Source organism: Melopsittacus undulatus, chromosome 4 (genome assembly GCF_012275295.1).
Source record: "Melopsittacus undulatus isolate bMelUnd1 chromosome 4, bMelUnd1.mat.Z, whole genome shotgun sequence".
Classification (NCBI taxonomy): Eukaryota; Metazoa; Chordata; class Aves; order Psittaciformes; family Psittaculidae; genus Melopsittacus; species Melopsittacus undulatus.
In genome coordinates, this window is record NC_047530.1 from 5,387,495 (window position 1) to 5,407,246 (window position 19,752).

A 19,752-nucleotide genomic window follows, 5' to 3' on the forward strand; every position below is an offset into this window, starting at 1 on the left:
AGTTTCCAGAGACTACAATTACCTGGCAAGTAAATTATTACAGAGAACGCAACAATGATAATGTAAAATAGCAAAGAAGGAATGAGTACTGATCATATTCATAGAATCATAGAATCATAGAATAGTTAGGATTGGAAAGGACCACAAGATCATCTGGTTCCAACCCCCCTGCCATGGGCAGGGACACCTCACACTAAACCATATCACCCAAGGCTTCATCCAACCTGGTCTTTTCTCTGAACACAACATACACACACACACACACACACAAATGCTTCTTAAAGATGAAAGATTAAAGTCACTTGCTTAAAAGAGTATGAGGGCTTTGCTTTATGGATGTCAGACACGGTTTAGTACGAGGCAAAAATTACATGACTGGATTGTTGCAGAGCTACGAGGTGAAAAGAAAGCAGAAGATGCACACTTGCTTGTTTGCAAGCATTCTGGCTAGTATCTTGAGTTCACAACTTTCAAAAGATTCAGCTTTCTTTCGGGTATTTAAGAAAAAAATTTTATTTCCCGTTATTTTGCTTTTCTGTGAGCTACAACAAAAATCTGGGGGTCTCATTTTCATTTACCCATGAATCCTTCCATACTACCTGGATACCACCATAACTGAGAATAAAGTCTCTAATATTCATTTTGTTTGATATAAAATAAATTCAGTTTTAATGTCCCAAGGTCCCAGGATCCCAAGACAAAAACAACTGGTAGTCTTAAAGGAGACAAATCTCTAGTAACATACGCATCTTGTAAGCAACTTATTGCTAGGTGTCTTCCCCAGCATTATAAGAAATTGAGAATCGTATCTCCCAGGGGAATAAGGTCATAGCACCTACATTAGTACATTTCTTAATTATGAACAATAATTTTATAATTTCAGACCATTCCATGATCATTTCCTCAAAAAAATATTCATTAGGTACTTAAAATATGTAAGGAGGCACATGTACATTGTCAATATTTTGTCAGATAGAATCCGTTGAGAAACTGCAACATTATGTACTTATATCCTCTGTAACATCAGGGTTTTTGTCTCGTTAATACCTCAGAAGATCTGCTCTTGCTTTTGGGATCATCTTAGATGTTCTGTTATTTGTCTTCTTTAGTGACATTTTCAGTTGAGTTACCTGACTATGGAGGAATTTTCATACATTAATTCACTTACGAATTTCTGCTTCACACTCTAAGAAATGAACCGGAAACTCTGAAACTATAAGTAAAGAGCTTCAAAAATAAAACATTTTCCAAATCTATAAATATCAAATAGATAATGCAGTTTTTGTGGAGAAATAATTGAATTACTTTTCCCAAAGAGAAAATGCATTGATCTCATCGTTGAGGGAGAAATATCTGTGGGTTTGGAGGTTTTTTTCCCAAGTTGAAAAGGAAAGTAGCAATAGCTTTATATGTACAACTCAAATTTAAGTGAAAATAAGTTATAATATAGCCTACATTTGTGCCTCTGAAATACCACAAGTTTGGCTGCATTAGTGGAAAACTTATCAGAATTACTTAGACAGGAATCTAGCATTGAACAGCTTCCTTAGTACCTCCAAAACACAGAAACACCAGTTAAATCTAGATATCTTTTGTCACAAAAATTCATCGTATTTAGCATGTCTCAGCCATTCTTACTCATTTACCTTTATCCTTCAATCCATCTTTAAATTCCATTTGATATCTATACTCATTTTTTCTGACATGTCTATTTAATACTACTAACAGGCAACTTGTTTTCCACAGACATTTTCAACTTATTCATTTTTAAGACACAAAACCGTTTTTTGGTTGAGGACCACGTAACTGAAAGGTATCTAGCGGATTAGTCGTGCAAGTAATGTCAGAGAGAATTACTTTGTTAATTCCTTTACATACCAATGAAGTTCTGTCTTACTCACCACTACTTCAATTGGAAGACTTTTGCTAAACTTCCTTTTACTTTTCAGTCTAAAATTTATTCATGGTCAAATGCATCCATTCATCATGTCAACTCTGTCCTTGGTCTATTCATAAATATAATTAAATAGCCTTTTAAATTTTGCTTTGTTAAGGTCAAGCAGCCATGCTTTTTAAATTGTTACTCATATGGCATTTTCTCAGTGTCTGAATAGTAAACATCTTCTTCACTTCCAGTATTCCAGATTGGATTGCACTAGATCCTGTATAACACTATTAACATCCTTTCTATTTGGAAATTATCTCTTGATATCTTGTACATTTTTAATATATATATATATATACACACATAACCCCCAAATCTAGAAATCTGTTTGTAAAATTGTTTTGTTAATGATCTCTTTTCTTAATGGGAGCAGACTAGCAACATATTTCAAAACACTAAGAAGTACTAACAATTTTATGTCATGCATAAAAATTTATCCTTCTGCATATTTTCTTGGAATCTACTTTTTGGGTAAATTATTAAGGTTTTCTTTCAGAGCACTCTAGATTGACAGGTTCTATAAATGGGATAACCTGAAATATTTTACTGCATTCAATGCCAAAATGATGAATGGCCATCTATAATAATACCCTAAAAACATGTTTGCAGAAGAGAAACACAGAAGGTAAGAAGAACAGTGCTGGAGAATAAATGCAAGAAATCAAGTGATTGAAGTAATCCTGCTGAAACCCACCATCCACAGAATGGAGCTGCGATGTGCCACTGAGCAGCTGCTGTACTACCTAATGAATGTGTAAAAACTCACTCAGTGAAACTCCAGCTACTTTCTCCTTTGTGGGTTGTGTGGTTTGTTGTGTTATTTTTTGCCCGCCCTCCATAAAACCCAATGTCCAGAAACATTACCAGTACTAAATAATCTGTTCATGGCATTGTTTTACAAAGTTCCTAACAGACAGTGATTATTTTATTGTTGGATGTATTCTTTATTTTATTAATGATGAGAAGTAATCAGTGGAATGCTAAAAAATAAACTTGTAAAAGAAATCTAGTCTGAAATCGGAATCTGTTGTTTGAAGCAAGTTCAGTGGTCATGATAACACCAGTTGAAGATTGACTCTTACCCATTGTGAAATAGCCATGGCTCTTCTAAAAAGGTCACAATTTTTTCAAATATAGGCACCATGTTTTAAATTTTGTACATACAAAATATGTTCATGTCACTCAAATTACACAATGTGGCAGTGTTATAAGTCTGAACATTATTGTCAATTAATGGCAGAGAAAAAGAGCACAAAGCTCACGTAAGACTAATGACTGGGATGAATCTTGAAAAGAGACAAAAAGTATAAAACAACAGTTTCCCTGTTGCATGTGGGTTTGTGTGCATGTGTGAGAGTGCATATAACAAAAACTGTTTAAGAGTAAGTTCAGATAATAGCCCATCCATTTGTTCTTATCCAGTTTCATTGCTAAAGGCTTTGATTTTAACTGCATGTTAAAATGCAAATTCAAATCCCATAGAAACCATTAGTTAGTGTGTTGACTGGTTCAAACCAATCAAAATTGAGAATTACTGCTGACAATCTTCCTTTCAATCTACTTGTCAGCTTCTGGGTATGTAGGATACTTGACTGTCTCAATTTTCTCCTTAACTTTGTATGATGGGTACAGGCCTGTTCTTCCTAATTTCCGATTGATGCCTTTTGAATAACCATCCCAGTGGTTTCCAGCTACTCCAATTAAATCTCCAGGTTCCATAGGAATTTCATCTGCAGTTCTTGGATGGTGAGCATAAATAGCAATCTGGTTGTGGGCATTCTGTCCCCCAAAGTAGTAGATATCATCCAAAGAATGGAAATACGCTGAAGCATCTGGATGCAATGTCTGCATAATTTCATAGGCAACTCGACAAACCTTAGGAAATAAAAACAAAGCAGAAGTCATAAATATTGTTTCTGCCTGCAACATACCACAGGAGTCAGCGACCAATGTGTAACAAATTTCACAAGACAATCTAGGTTTGGAATATCCAGATTAAAAACCAAAACCAAAAGCAAAACTGAATAAACCCAACAAACAAAAAGGCACAAAACCTCCAAAGCACAACTAAAAAAACCCAACCAAGCAACAAAAATAACCCAACAAAACACCCAAACCCCTGCATATTTCTAACAAGAAGCACAACATTTTGCAGCAGCATTTTAATGAGTACTCTGGTGATCAGATTTGGTAGATAAATAAAGCAGCTAAATAAAAAGATAAATAATTAGAACAGCCTACTTTTAATGAAGATTTGGAACATCTATATTAACACTTGCTGCCCTGCTTTTTAAAACTAATGATACGTAGCAAATCAAATGTAGAAGCAAATTTGTTTTCCTTTTCTACTACTTATAAAAACTATTTTACTTCCCTTTAAACCTTTAAAACTTACATATTCAAAATTTATTCTGCAATAATGAGGCTTTACGTTTACTTTTCTAAGGAAAGCTCCAGTTTTCACAATCGAGCAGTTCTAGAAATCAGAGGCTTTAAAGTGCTGTTAATATTAGAACTGTTGCAGAATTATGATTGTTGGCAACTTGGAAGACACCTAAGTGAAACTGAATTCCCGCAGGATAATAACAATGCTGGTGAGAAGAAAGATGCATTTTGAAATGTCATTGTACAGCATTTTATAAAAGGAATTTTCTTCAGACTGAAAAACAGGTCCCCACATCAGAATCGTGCTGTATCTCTCAGAATTGCTAGAAACACAAAAGGCTGCCACTATATTAAACAAAGCTCTTTTCAGCAACTGGCTAAAAAGCTCTTCTTTGTCAGGTGCCTGATTTGAACACTGTGACCTTTCTGAGTTCTAATCTACATAACTGAATCTTTCTCTGATTTTAAGTAAACTTGACAGAGCTTGATAAACTAACAATACAGCGGACTTCAATATGAGGAAGCATATGAGATTTTTCATAACTTTCAGTCTACATAAATATAGTAAAGCTTGATTTTACTTTTCTCCCTCTGAAGATATGGTGAATAGAACTTTGATCAGTCAACAAAGACATATTTGTACCTTCCTATCTTTGTGAGAGGCAGTTGCTTTAAAAAAATGTCATAGATTTTCTTTTATCCCTTCTCCATCTGATCTTTGAAATAACTTTTCAAAAGTACCTTTCAGAACATCAGGCTAAAGTTAATTATTTCGAAGTACTTGTTATACAGCATAATATAGAAATAAACTTGATTACCCATACACTGGCAAGAGATTATTTATTTTATAGCTTCTGTGCCTGTTTTGATGTTTTCTTCTTTGAGTGTGTGTACTTCAGGTAGAGAATACACACATATTCTGTATGAGATTTTAAATCACTGCAGGAGAAATGCTTTTCTGCTCAGTGTTCTGCCTATCTGACATAAAATATACAACATCTCCGCTCATCTGGGTAACTAAACTGTAAGCTGCTGAGGGCAGCAGGCAAAGAATCCACATGCAGTATTGTAGTTAAAGTCAGCCTCCCCTTTTTTATTCACACATGCACTTATTTTGCAGCCTGTATACTTACATGTACAATGACTAATAAATTCTGGAAGGAAATGAGGCTATGAAGACAAATATGTCAGGCAGAGGGAGCTACAATTTCATCTTAATGAAAGCTGGAGAGACAAAAAAGCTTTTTGTTTCAATGTGCAATCGTAATTCTGCTCCTGAGTTACGATTTGTGTAACTACCATCTGTTTTTTCTATACTTCTCAATTAATATGATTTTGCTGAATTGCAGTGCCAATGTAGGTTGTTTCCCTTGACTTCACACCACTTGATGGGCCTAATTTCTTTTAACAGTATTGTAATGAAACACCTATCCTTAAGTTTCTATCAGTATTCATTTAGTTTTGGTAGCATAATAAGATTTAATACAAGGGACTTCATAAAGCACCTGATTCTATCCACATATACTATAATTTTCTCTTAATACCTCATAATGAAGTTTTGACTGTCTGGCAAGGAAAATAAAATGGAAAAAAAAGTCAGCATACAATTGATTTATGTGAAGTCCAAAATCACACTGGAAATTAAAGACTATGTTCTTATCCTTACTTTCTCTTCATGCAGATTGGACAAAAGATACTCATTAACAGCCTCATTTTGCTTACATTCAATGCCAAAGTAATTACCAAACTGTTCATTTCACTGATGAAAGGACAGGGATAGTAGTTCAAATGTTAGAGAGGATCAAGTTTTAAAACCATAAAAGAGAAATCTTTATGAACAGTGGGAACACTTGCATCAGACCTTAGAAAAACCCAATGTATATCAATCACATTGTTGCCTGTCCAGTAAAACTGGTGCTCTATAATTTTTGAAGAGTTTGAATTATTAAAGCAGAAGAAATTGCCCAGAATAAACTAAGTAGGTGCTTGGACCAAATTCATAGTCCCAGCTATTGAAAGTAACAGTGTAATACAGGATTTCCTAGACTTCAGTAGAATTTAGTGTAACTCTGGAAATCCAAATACGTCATCCAGCAAATATGTCCAGTGTGAAATGCAGGGAGATGCCGAAAGAGACTGAAACTCAAAGATACCACGTACTTCAAAGGTACCCACAAAGGAGGTTGTACCAGATGACCCCAAGAGGTCCCGATCAACTAGTATCACCTTAACTATGTCAATAAATATGACTCCAACATGTACAACTCAATTTCAATATATTCTGTCCAAGCCATTTGTACCTGTATTTAAACATGTTCTATTGTTTATATCAGGTGTTCTAGTTAAAGCAAACATTTACCATTTTTAATAGTTATGTGAATATAATAATAGCAGAAAATAGTTTAGATTTCTTTTTAAGTTTTTATCCAAGACCACATAACTCTTCCTGAAGAATATGAACTGTCTCTACACCAATGCATGTGTGGCATGTAAGACAACCCCAGGTATCAGCTGATAATAACCCCTTTCACTGTGATACGCATTCAGTGGACATACTTTAGCTGAATCAAGCATTATTATAAAAGTGAATGACCCCTCACAAGCTTTTCTTAGTGAGGATTTTTACTTTGGAGGCAGGGGGTTTGGCACTAGATGATCTTAAGGTCCTTTCCAACCCTAACTATTCTATGACTCTATGATTCTATTTATGTGTTGGTCTGACTTAGGCTATAGTAGCCTAAGTATGCTATAAAATGTTATTTTCTTCACAGGGTTTAGCAAACAATGAAAAAATAATGTACCCACAAGCATGACTGTGGGATAAGAGGCTTTTCTATACTTTTCTGTTTGGCTGTCTTCTTGCCATGGTAATGTTATTAAGAATTCTGGCTGTCAAGGTCAATATATCACTGTATCAATCATATAGCAAGGTTAATATTATGCTTGTTGCCTATCAAATTGTCATGGCAGTGCAAGAGACAATTTACATTTGAGGTTGTGGAAAAATCTGGGTTTGAAGTAAATTTTAACTTTCAGTTTTGTCTTCACTTCCATGTAACTATGTAATCATGTGTAATCACAATCTATCACTATCTATAGTTGAATGCTTTCCTAACCAAGAGTGTCACCTAAGAGCATATATGACAACGGCAGGTAAAAAAACATACACTTTGTTTGATTTCAATCAGATTTTGCCATACGTGAATTAGGTGGATCAGCATATCTGTCCCAAAATACTGCTTTCCAATCTGAAACCAGCTTTTACAAAGGGTTTTCATTATATATGAAATTATTATACAATATGACATAATAAACAAGAAAATGCCAACGATTACAGTTATATGACTCCATTTTCTAACGGACTCCAACTTCCTTCATCAGACCGCTCAAGAAAGGATATGCTTGTAGGATATAATTATTTGCAACAGGAAGTCTGTACGGATTATAGTGGTCAGAATTCACATTTATGGAGCTGCCACTGCATTGCTAAAAACGTAATAGACTGAAGAGAAATTAAATGTCTGCTTTCTTAATTCTTTTTCATTGTCACAATCAACTAAAGCAACAGCAGACATTTTTGAACAGTAGTGGAGTTCAATGATGTGTAGAAATGGATAGACACAAGTTATATATTAACTTTATGCAAAATTATGAAGCGTTAAACATGTTTAAAATTGGGTTTACTTATTTTAAATGCCTTATCTAAGCTGCACAGAAATGGATGGATACAAGTCACACATTAACTTTATGCAAAACAAGGAACACTTTGACATGTTTAATATAATTTCTTGCTCATTTCCAATGTCTTAATTAAGCGAGTAACTTCAGTGGAAAAGTAATCAACCAGTGCTTACAGTCCTCTAAATGTTCACACACCATACTGAGCCTTTAATTCTTCCCTGAAGTTTTCATGAGAGACCACTGAGAATAAGGTAATATGAACATGAAGAAAAATAAGATTTAGAACTGGTACCTATACTCTATATTGTATTCGTATTGCAGTTTACCTGGGATGAAAACGTACAGACCAGGAAGTCTGCCTGCGACAAGAAGTGAATATCCAGAATAACACCTCTTAGGGAATTTTCAGTGTAACGGTTATGAAGTCCTGCTGACCAGGATATGGAGTTATCACTGATAAATTCATAATTTGGATACCTGTGAAAATACAAATCATGTTAACAGCAAAGTCGTTTGGTATTTTAATTTCATTTTTTCTTAGGAAGCATCAGTTACGCTGCAAGATAAGGGTGTTAATTTGTTTTGTGTCTCTGCTTTACAGGGAATCCATTATAATTTTACTGAACACTCTGGAATGATACTGCTGCTTTCAAGCATGTCCTCTCTTTATCCAGAAATAAATAAATAAAAAGACATTGTAAGTCTGTCTGAGACCTGACACTGTAAAAGAAGTGAAAAAATGTCAGGAAGGATATGCCACATTCTGCTCATTTTACTGATTTTTCAATGAAATAAACTCAGATAATTTCTCTACTACCAAATAGAATATGGGCTTATGTTCTTACTAGGCTACATTTAGTTTATTACCATACATATCTGTTAGATGACGATCATGACACTGTGCAAGAAAACTAAGTCACTTCTAAAAGGGACAAGCTAAATAAACAAACCTAAACTAACAACAAAAGTATCTTTACAGTTATTAGGGCCACAAGGAGAAAAATTCTGCAAATTATTAGCCAAAACAAATTAATGTAAAATTTCTTGACATATTATAAATAAAATGTTGGTATTTTCAGTGAAAATATTTTTATTTGAAATACAAACCCTTGGTTTATGTTATTTTTAAAATAAAATTACAATTTTTTAACAGGAAACAATGAATTTTGAAATTAAATAAAAGTATTTTTAAAAAGTGTTGATAAAGGATGGTCTGTCTCAAAACATTTGTATTCGTTTCCTGGGGAACTGAAATCTGAAATAAATTGTGAAAAGTAGCAAAAAATAATTAAGTTTTCAGTCGGCCTCCTACCAAAGGTAAGTTTTACATGAGAAATTCCAGGTAGATGTAACAAAGATGATAATTATATTGCTGCTACACAATAATTATATTTCAATCATTAAGTGCAACTCATACGAGAAACTGCCAACTACAAAATTACAACGACAGGGCTAATTATAAAATAATTCAAATAAAACCTATTTTTCATATATACCACTTCATAGCAATTATAAATCGGGATCTTAGATAAGACAGTAAGGCAGCTAATATTGTATTTTATTAATTAATCACTCATATACTGTTTAATAAATTAAATAATATAGAGTAGGCTGTAATGCTGGAGCAACAGTAACTTAGACCTGTAAGTAGATGCTTCAAAGCTTGACAATTCTATGCTGAACGTAGCTCAAAATAAGGTTTACACTCATGAATTACTGTACACCATACAGTGTGTGCATATACTCTGGACACACAGTAGACATGAGTATGACAACCTCTTAAAAGAACATGCCTAGTTTATTCTACTTTAATATTGAAATATAGCAAGTTTCCTGCACTTAACATTCTCTAGCTGCAACTACCAAATCAAGATATTTAATCTCAAGAGCAAATCAAAAAGCCACATGCAAAGCTTTCACATTTCAGGAAGAATTTACGTTCTCTTTACAGTGATTTTAACAGAATTTTATGTTCTGTTGAGTAATTATGTAAAATACATAATAATTATGTAAAAATAATAATTATTATTTTATGGTTATGTATGAGCAGAGAAACACCTGCTCTAACAAAAAATTAATGCATGTGTGGTAAATTTCCCAAATATAGGATGACAACTTTAAAGAGCACATCTGATCACTAATGTCAGGGGAAGTTCATGTCACATTAAAACCAAGACAAAACAAACCACAAAAACAAGGAAGACAAGGTGGAATTCGTCATCTGGAGTAACTGATTCAACCTCTTTTGAGAAATTATAGAAGCATATATAAGAAATAGTTCTTTCAAAATTAACTCTATCACTATGATAATTTTCTTTCTTATCTTAACATCTTAACATCAATACTTAATCAGCTCTTAAAATACAACAACTGACAACACAAGATTTGTGATATATTCTATTTCTGTTTCCATTGTTTGAACCATATTAGTATGTTTTTTAAAGAAAAAAGTGCAGGCCAAATGGAAAAGTGTCATACTCTACTGTGTAAACCAGCTGAAGAACAGAGATGGGCATCAGTGACACAAGCTTGAGGGGAGCAACACAAAGGATGTTTAACAGAAGATGTAATTTCTAGGGACAGTGAATATAGTGAAGATATCTGCACTTTTCAAGTTTGTGGCACAAGGAATACTGGTAAAATTAGTAACTTCAGGTTTTGAAAATCAGAACCCAGATGCTGAGTGAAGACAAAAGAACCTTTCCTGAAGAATCTGATTTCCTACTAGCAAAAGATCAGTCTAATAACTTGACAAAAGCAGCACACCAAAAAAAGTGTGGCATATTGAATCTGTTAAAAAAACAAAATACAAAACAAAACCGAAAACCCCCAAACCCAAACAATTATTCACACATCTTTGCATGCAAGCATTTAAGTTTTTCCTCCTTCCTCCTTTTATTCTGCAGTCTTTGAGATGCTTTTAATTTTGGTCTTCAATGACATTTGGTAAAGATGAGCCAAATTCACTTACCCAACAGTTTCAGAACCCATTTCTTCAAAGCAAGGATCCAAGCTTAGCGTTTATTTACTCACATGTTTTAAGTTTTCAAAAAAGGACTTTTATGCTGTGCCACTGTTGTGACACAACTGTTACAGCTGAAACTAGGTCATCCACACACACATATAGCACATACTGCTATATTCATGTCTTTTAAACATCCTAAAATGGGAGTATAATAGCTGCCATACTCAGTGTGACCAAAGAATCTTCTAGGCCAGCGTCCTGTCTCCAACACAGACTGAAAGTAGAGCATAAAGAAAAATACAGTAAAAGGCCAAACCCGTGTTCCTCTCAAGCTTAGCCTTATGTGGCCCACTGACTTCCCCCATCAGGCGAGGTTTAATTTTCCTTCCCACTCACTACAGTGCTTTAGATTCTATTTAAAGCTATTCCTACACAATGACTACAAAGAACAGACAAAATGAACTTCTAAAGCTTTATAGTTAGCTCTTCCTTCTTTCTGTTCCCTTTTCTGTCTGTATTTATATTGTGATTAATGTAATATATATGTTATAAGCTTTTGGGGATTTTTTTTTTAAGCAGAATGCAGACATGATCCTATTACTATGATTCCTGAATGCATTGGAAATGAATAATAAATACTAAGATGTCATATTCTTACTGATAGCATTGCCTAAATACAGTAGGATCCCTTCTAGCTTTCCTAAGAAATTACCCACACACTCTCTTCTATATACAGAAAAGGAAAAGACTGTGAAGATCAAACAAAACAGCATAATGCTGGTTTCTCTGTATCAGACTATATATATGTAGCCTATCTCCTCAACATATCTGAAAAAAATATAAATCTAATTCTTCTAAAGCTACCAAATATATTCTTGAAACTTATATTGAGGCCAGAAAGTTGGTTTTGTTTCTTTTTCCCCTTAAAAAAAGGGGAAAAGAAGAAATCAGAACAAGGCAGGGAAGAGAGAGTTTAAAATCTTTCCATCCTGCAACTACCAGCTTCAGATAAGGATACAAACCAAACACAGCTATGAGACTATTTCAAGTTCCAATTGGTTTTAAAAGCTGATTAACTAGCCGTGTAACTGTACCTTATCTCTACACTGTTTAGCAGGTACAAACCAAGGCGAGTCCCATGCTCCAGTTCTCAATTTGCTACCACTGGGAAAGTGTCCAGAACAGGCAATACAAATTTTCTTCCCTCTAAAGGAAGTGTGTGAGCATGTGTGCAAACAGATAGGGTAAGAAATAATGTGTTTGTTCAGGTCTTGCTCTAAAATGGATTGGAAAATGTATGAGCTGTTCACCAGGCTCAAGAACTTTGAAGTTTTACTGAACTGTATGTATCAGGCATACTATGATTCGGGGAAGGGAGAGTTAACAACAGCTAAAATACAGGTAGTACACAGAGAGAAAAGACATTAACTTGCTATTGTGGAAGTAAATATTGAAATACTGAGGGGGAAAAAAGCTTTCCTAAGTGCTAGAAAAAACAAAGCCTCATAAGGGAGGAAAATTACTGCAAAAACATTGAAGAAGCAAAATACATATAACTTGACAGGTAAATATTTTAAAAGGAAGAATGTGCTCTGTTGAATTTGAGTGCTTATTTACATGACAGAGACCTAAACAGATTAATACATAAACCAGAAAGGTATTAAATATGGTTTCTTAAGAATCTGTGCACATGTTCAACTGCATTATTTTCAATACTCTGCCTTAAAGAGAGAAGATGCTGCATATGATACAAGCTAGAAACACATATACTAGAAATTTAAAAACTATTAAATCAGCCAAAGAACAAGCAATTTACACCATCCCTAACTTAGATATCACTTAGCTAAGAAAAATGCCACAACCTCTCCTTACCAGAAGATGTCAAATGTTGGTTGACAAAAAGCTCAACATGAGCTGGCAGTGTGGTTCTTGCACTTCAGAGATAAACCATGTCCTGTGCTGCACCTGCAGTCCTGCATTCAGCTCTGGGGCCCCCAACACAAGAGGAATGTGAACCTGCTCAAGCAAGTCCAGAGGACACGAAAATGATCAGAGGCTGAAGCACCTCTGCCATAGAGGCATGCTGAGAGAGTTGGGGTTGCTCAGCCTAGAGAAGAGAAGGGTCTGGGGAGAACTTAAGAGTAGCTTCCAGTACCTAAAGGGGGCCTACAAGAAGTCAGGAGAGTGACAGGACAAGGAGGAATGGATTCAATCTGACTGAGTGAAGATTTAGTTTAGGCATTAGGCAAAAATTCTTCTCTCTGAGTGTGGTGAAACACTACACAGGTTGCCCAGAGAAGCTGTGGCTGCCCCATCCCTGGAAGTGTTCAAGCTCAGGTTGAGAGGGGCTTGGAACAACCTGGTCTAGTGGAAGGGGATTGGAACTGGATGAGTTTAAGGTCCCTTCCAACCCAAACCATTCTATGATTCTAGTAAGTGCTTTAATCCCATAGTTACTACAGCTGTTGAACTGTCAACCATGCTCCTCTCTAAGCATCCTAATTCTGAAAATAATTCACTCCTTTTTTAATTTTGGAAAAGAAAACAAAACCCACCCTATATATTGCTAGTACTAACTCCACTACCATACTTGCAGTTGGTAGACATCTGACTGCATGGGAAGTTTCTGAAACTTCAGTCAAAACATTTCTGTTTTCATGACTATGAATAGTTTGAAACACTTAATAGAAACATGCCTGTTCATGTGAATGTTGGCAAAATTTTCTTTATTTAAACGCCAACAATGTTTGACAGCCAATCACTCTCATGTACAGAGAGATATAATATCTAGCTAGCACTTACTAATATTACAGCACCCAATAATGAAGGCAACATAAGCTACTGTGGTACACTGTGACAGCCGTCTGTGTCAAAGGTTGGTAGCTCAGCGTGAGTGGAACTTTTTTTGTCAGAAGTGTAATCTAATTTGTATTTAGCTTCACAAGAAGAGGATGAAAAGGTTCTTTATTCTCAAAACCTGACCTTAACCTGTCTTCAGATGCCTTTAAGTGCTGAAACATCAAATTGCATCCTGCTTTCTATGAAATCATGGGAAGTTTCAAATGCCTTCTACTTGATTGCAAGAAACAGCAGGGTGCAAGCAACTGTATGTTTACATAGGTAAGCGCATCTCATTATAATTCACAACACTAAAGTATACTGTGCTAAGGATTGAAAGCTGAACACAAAGAAAAAATGCATAACTAAGTTTGCTACAGCAATAGTGAAATCTGTTACATTACAAACAGTAACTAAAGTCATTTAAGACAATGTAAATGAATTAAATATTATAACCTCAGGTTTTTATTACCTGTTCATTGTTCAGATTTACACTTACAGATTTGGACTTTAAATGTTACGTTATCATAATTGTTTCTGCTATTGTTCTTGTCTCTACATATACAAAACAGGAAGGATGAGATTGCCATCATCTGGAGTTGTGTGTATTAATTTAGTTTTTTCAAAGCTCCATAACTTTGAACAGCAGCCGTTTGTAGATATGAAAGAAAAATAGAAATAGCACAATTGAAACACGCAGGCTTGCAATGCTCTACTACAAAATAATGTTTTCTGCTTACCTTATGACAAAACCAATTTGTAATCCAGAATATAATCGTATATATTTTTCCAAGTATGTCTACCAAGAATAAAACAGTTTAAAATTTTAATTTCCTTGTTTTAATAAAAAAAAAAAACAAAAAACACACCATATTTTTCTCTTCAAAGGAGAAAAAAATTTGGAAACAGAAATAGGTGCTGTTCAGTAGACAGATACATAAGTAGTACTCAAAAGGAAAACGTGCTAACTTGTGCTCAGTAATGAATACACTTCAATTCAATGCTTCTGATACAGATATCCAAGTTTCCACTGTCATGGCAATTAGCTTTTGTGAAATTGTTTATGTACCATAAGCACCATAACCCAAAAAAGATACAGTTAAATATGGAACATTATTCTTGCATATGCACCTGCTTTTGTTTACTAAGCAGAAGGTTTTGCTGTCTCAGTGGCACCTTGCAAGACATGCAACTTAACAGTGAGTTTTTACACGAAAAGACAGGCCGTGTTGGAGTAAATAAATGCACACTGTGCATTTCCAAGTGTGAACACAGTTATATTTTCTGTGACAAGCTGAGATATGCTATACCTAGGTAGGTTGTTAAACCCATGTTCTGGAGAGCTAGAAGATGACAAGAAGCAAATAAGGGACAGAGTGTTACAGACTGAGAATCCCACATATATTTAAGGACAAACTTTAAAACTATTCAGCATATAAGGTGAAAGTCCTCTAGGTTCACTATATACATAAACTTCTCTGGCAACCTGCTTCAGCAGGGAGTTGCAAGAGATGATGTTATGGACCTTTCCAACCCTAACTATTCTATGATTCTGTAAGCTCCACAGGTCACTTCCAACTCCAAGCATTCTGTGATTCTTTTTAATATCTATGTTCTGTAGAAACTTTGGTGTATTTATTATTTATATTTTTATTTGCCCTTTACAGCATTACAGGTTTGTTTTTAAGTAGTCACAGATATCTTGCTCAGCTCTTCTAGATTTTTAATATTAAACCTTGGAAAGCATACTTGTGGGAAAAAAATCATCCCAAATAAAAAGGAATGTCTCAGAGAAAAGTCAACATCACTGGAAGCTGAAATGCAATCTAACATATAAATTATAACCAAAATAAATTTATAGCTTAAAGAAAAACTAAGCAAAAAAACCCCAAAGAATTGTGCACACAATCGTCAGAAATTGTAAAGCTAACCAGAAGGAACAAACTGTAATACAAATATAGTTCATCTTACTTGGATTTTGCCTCTTGCAACAGTGAAGGGTCATCTGTAGCCAAATACACTCTTTTTTTATCAACATGCATTCTGCGAGCAAGCAGTTCAAACCGTTCCTCAACGTGTACCATATATTCTTCAATGGGATGAAATGCTGCTTCTGTTCCTACTTTGTCTGTCCTTCGAACATGAACACTGAAAAAAGGCAGAAACTCAGATTTCAATTTATAAATACAATTAATAATTCAGCAACCGAAATTTTAACTTTGCATTTCATGCCTGCACTTCTAGAATGCATATTAAAATAAATCCCTACATAAAACAAGAAAGGATTAGATTCACTGATGTCCATCAAGACACACTGACATGAAGTTTAGCTGTCACTCTGTTCTTGAAAGCAATATAAGGCAAAAGGTAACTGAAAGAATGAAGGAGAGATAATTATAGCATACAAGGTATTCTGTTTATGCAGAAGGCTATCTGGTGTCATTAGATAATGCTTGATAAATACAGTCCAAAAGAAAATAGGAGTATTTGCACCATGGATATATTGTGGCAAACTGCAATGCAGGGTTTGAATGAAGGAAGTTAAAATGCATCTTCCCCATCTGTTTGAAAGCTAACAGGTCTTCAGTGGTGAAGTGGCTTACTGACTCAGGGGTCAAAAGCCAACTGACTCTTGGACAGGCCTGTTTTGTACTCCTACAGAAAGAAAGATTAAGCATTGAAGGCAAATTCTGGCGAAGGAAGCAGTGTTTGCAGACTCTTGTAGAGTAACAACAACATTTTTCATGTTATATGACAGTAAAACCTTTCTTCCACAAGCTGTGCTTTATTGCCTATAGATGCATTCCTTTCTTCTCCCCATATGGACCTTTCCAATACATGGTTACTGCTAAGAAACAGCAATAGTGAAAGCATCAGCAGGAAATGGAAAAGCACATACCATGTTCAGGTGCAGTCAACAATAAAATTAATTGTGGATTGTGGCATATAAAATGCAGGCTTAGCCTTTTTCCCTCAAATATAAAGGCTATAGGCACTTGAAAAGAAGACCCAGACAGAAAAGTGACTGGAATACAAGCTGTAAGGCAATTACATGAATGAAATTCTGTATTACACTATTAGCTATAGAAGGACATTTAAAAAACCCCACAACCAACCAAAAAACACCCTTCCTTTGAGCAATATCAGTCAAATCATAGGTGGACAAGTATGCTGAAGAAATACATGTAATCAACTTGTATTATGCACAGTTAAAAATAATAGCTTCATCTAGAAAGCACCCCTTCTCCCCATAAAATGCTAGAGGCTCTTGGGTAACCATCATAAAACAATTTGTCTGAATACAAAGCACTATATATACATATTAAAGCACAGAGAGTTAAAAAGAAAACTAAATACCCACCCGATCACTGGATGCTTGAAACCAAGTTTCCTTGTGGCTTCCTCTATTTCTTTTTCTAACCAAGGCTGTGGACGTATCAAGTATTTCACAAACTGCGAGACCCACCACACCGCAGGATCCCCATGGACACGAATTAGCCTATCAGCCAGGTCTTCAGGGACAGCCAACGGTAAATACGGTGGCCGTGGGTGTAAGCTGTCAACAATGGGAAGTTCCACCACCTGAACATCCTTGTCATTAGCCTCACCTGTTTTAAAATACATACTAGGATGAGTCAAGAAGTTTATTAATAATCTTCACCATTGGCAAGTAACATCCCAAACATATCAGCTAAATTAACTCCAAAAAAAGTACCTAACCCTTGCTCTACTTTTTCAAAATGGCATTAAAAAATAAATAGATTTACATACAAACTGTATCAAACAACCCACTCCAGTAAAAAAAAGTTGAAGGTTCTTAATTTTTTAGCAGCTGGTTATTAATAAAATATAAGAAATGTTTCTGTGTATGTACTCATACTTTTTCATATACATCATTACTTTGTGCTAAGGTTTGCTTGGAAAGACTTGTTATCTAAAATACTTATAATTCAGTTACTTGTTTAAAAAATAAAGAAATATTTTAAGGCATAAGAAATTGTTAAAAAATAACTATACAGTCCTGCTGCAATTTTGAATACATTTTACTGCAGTAAATCTCAGCATTTCAGATATCATTTGGACCACTGAATTAGCTTCTCTACTGACAGAAGAGGAGAAAGGACAGAAAGTTAATTCCTGTCTTGAAAAGCTTAAACTATGGAGATAAGCAACAAATTAAATAGATCACGGAAAAGAGACAAGCATTAAAAGAGCATGTGGTTTACATATAGGTAAGAATTTGTTATATGCTAAATACTAACTGAAGTAGAATATACAGATGTTTTAGATGGGACTTTCAAGAATCAGTAAACCACTAAACAGTTTTTATCAGAGTTCTTACAAATTACATGAACACAAGTGTCTACATAATTGATAATTCAAAGCTAGTTTCATATACTGTAATAAATTCTAATACATGACAACATAATACAAAGCATTGCAATTTTGAAACATCAAACATTTCAGGTAAGACTTCAGGTGTGCTCATTTCTTCCAAAAGAGCATTTTCATTGTCTGCAGTGTTTATTGGCAAAGATCACTAGTTGTCTGTTCAGTGCTCGCCAGCCACAATAGTAACTTGTTTTAAATATATGCAAATGAAACTCATATAACTTTTGATTACCAGTTAAACCTAAAGAATGAAAAAATCAATCCAGTGCAAGGATAATGATTCTTATTTTAAGAACAGTTAAAAATCCCTAAGGTTAAAACACTTTCACATGCACTAGAATTAATTTCAATATAGTTGTGACAAAGTCCTTGAAATTTGACAAGCATATGCTGCAGTCATGCATTGCCAGAATACTACATTAACACCAGTGGGCCTACTGAACTAGTCAAATTTCATCAGTAACTATCTAAGAAATGGCTATTTAAATAAGGAGTGTTTGCTGTGATCAGGAATAGTTTCAATTACTTTTTAATAGATTTGGATTATCTGTCCTCACAGCTGCATCTACATGTTGATGTTTCATCACTGCACTATTTAACACTGCAAAGGGATCTTTTAGAATACTTTCCCATAGAATATGTACTGCAGGTATGGATGATACTTTTTCATTCAAAAGCCAATTCATATTTTTATCATCTATTATACTGCACTTACAGGAAAAGACTTAGTAAAATCTCATAAATTTAGTAAAAATACTGAGCATTTAAGTTTTCTTATAATAAGATGGATAATGTTTTATCTGCATTTCTTAAGAAAGCTGCAATTAAGAAAAGCACTATGAAACAAGAAAGTGCTAAATCTGGTGTAGGTGTCAAGTATTAGTCAGAAGTCCAGTCGGGAAACATTCAGGTTGAATATTGTATGAAAGAATGCTAGGAAGGAAAGAAAACCCAACTGTTACAGCTGAAACCAGGACAAGGTTCCATCCTTTTGATACTTTTCCCCTCAACTGAGAGTGGGAGAAGGAACAAGATGGTAAAAGAAGCAAGAGCAATCTTAGCCAAGAAAAGAGAAAAAAGACTCCGATCCTAAATTAGAGTTAGAAATTTGCTGCAATGCTGAGAAGAAAAAGCAGTGATGCAAAGGTGCATATAAAAAGATTAATTTTTATCAAGTCTGGTACGACTGGCAATTTCTTAAACTTCATTCTATCACTAGAAAAATATGTTGTGTGAAAAGAGCCATTTGGAAAGTCTTGCCGTTGATGAAGCTGATCGAGGGACCTAACCCATACAGCAAACTAAACTGAAATATACCAAAATCACAAGAATACCAAAGAAGACTATAAGGGGAAGAGAACAAACCAAACCAAACATTTCAGCTTTCAACTGTATGTGATACATTATTTGAATAGTAATGAAGCTGCAGTACTTGCTGTGAATGAAAATCAGGAACAAACAAAATACATCTCATTGAGACAAAACAAATAATTTGATTGTGTAAAATTACCTACCAGGTCAAGTGTTAATCAGTGCACTTTGAGAT

General features: G+C 34.7%; 1 protein-coding gene across 5 annotated transcripts in view; it reads right to left on the bottom strand.

Annotated features, from left to right (window-relative positions):
• Positions 1-497: 497 nt before the first annotated feature.
• FUT8 (fucosyltransferase 8) overlaps positions 498-19,752 on the bottom strand; it is a 123,268-nt gene continuing 104,013 nt past the window's right edge. For all 5 annotated transcript variants that reach the window (XM_034062221.1, XM_034062223.1, XM_034062219.1 and 2 more), the window contains 4 exons: positions 17,176-17,422; positions 15,786-15,962; positions 8,338-8,488; positions 498-3,820 (listed from right to left, as the gene is read on the bottom strand). In XM_034062221.1, the coding sequence (XP_033918112.1) occupies positions 3,503-3,820; positions 8,338-8,488; positions 15,786-15,962; positions 17,176-17,422 (893 nt within the window). In that variant the 3' untranslated portion in view covers positions 498-3,502. The remainder of the gene's footprint in view (positions 3,821-8,337; positions 8,489-15,785; positions 15,963-17,175; positions 17,423-19,752) is intronic.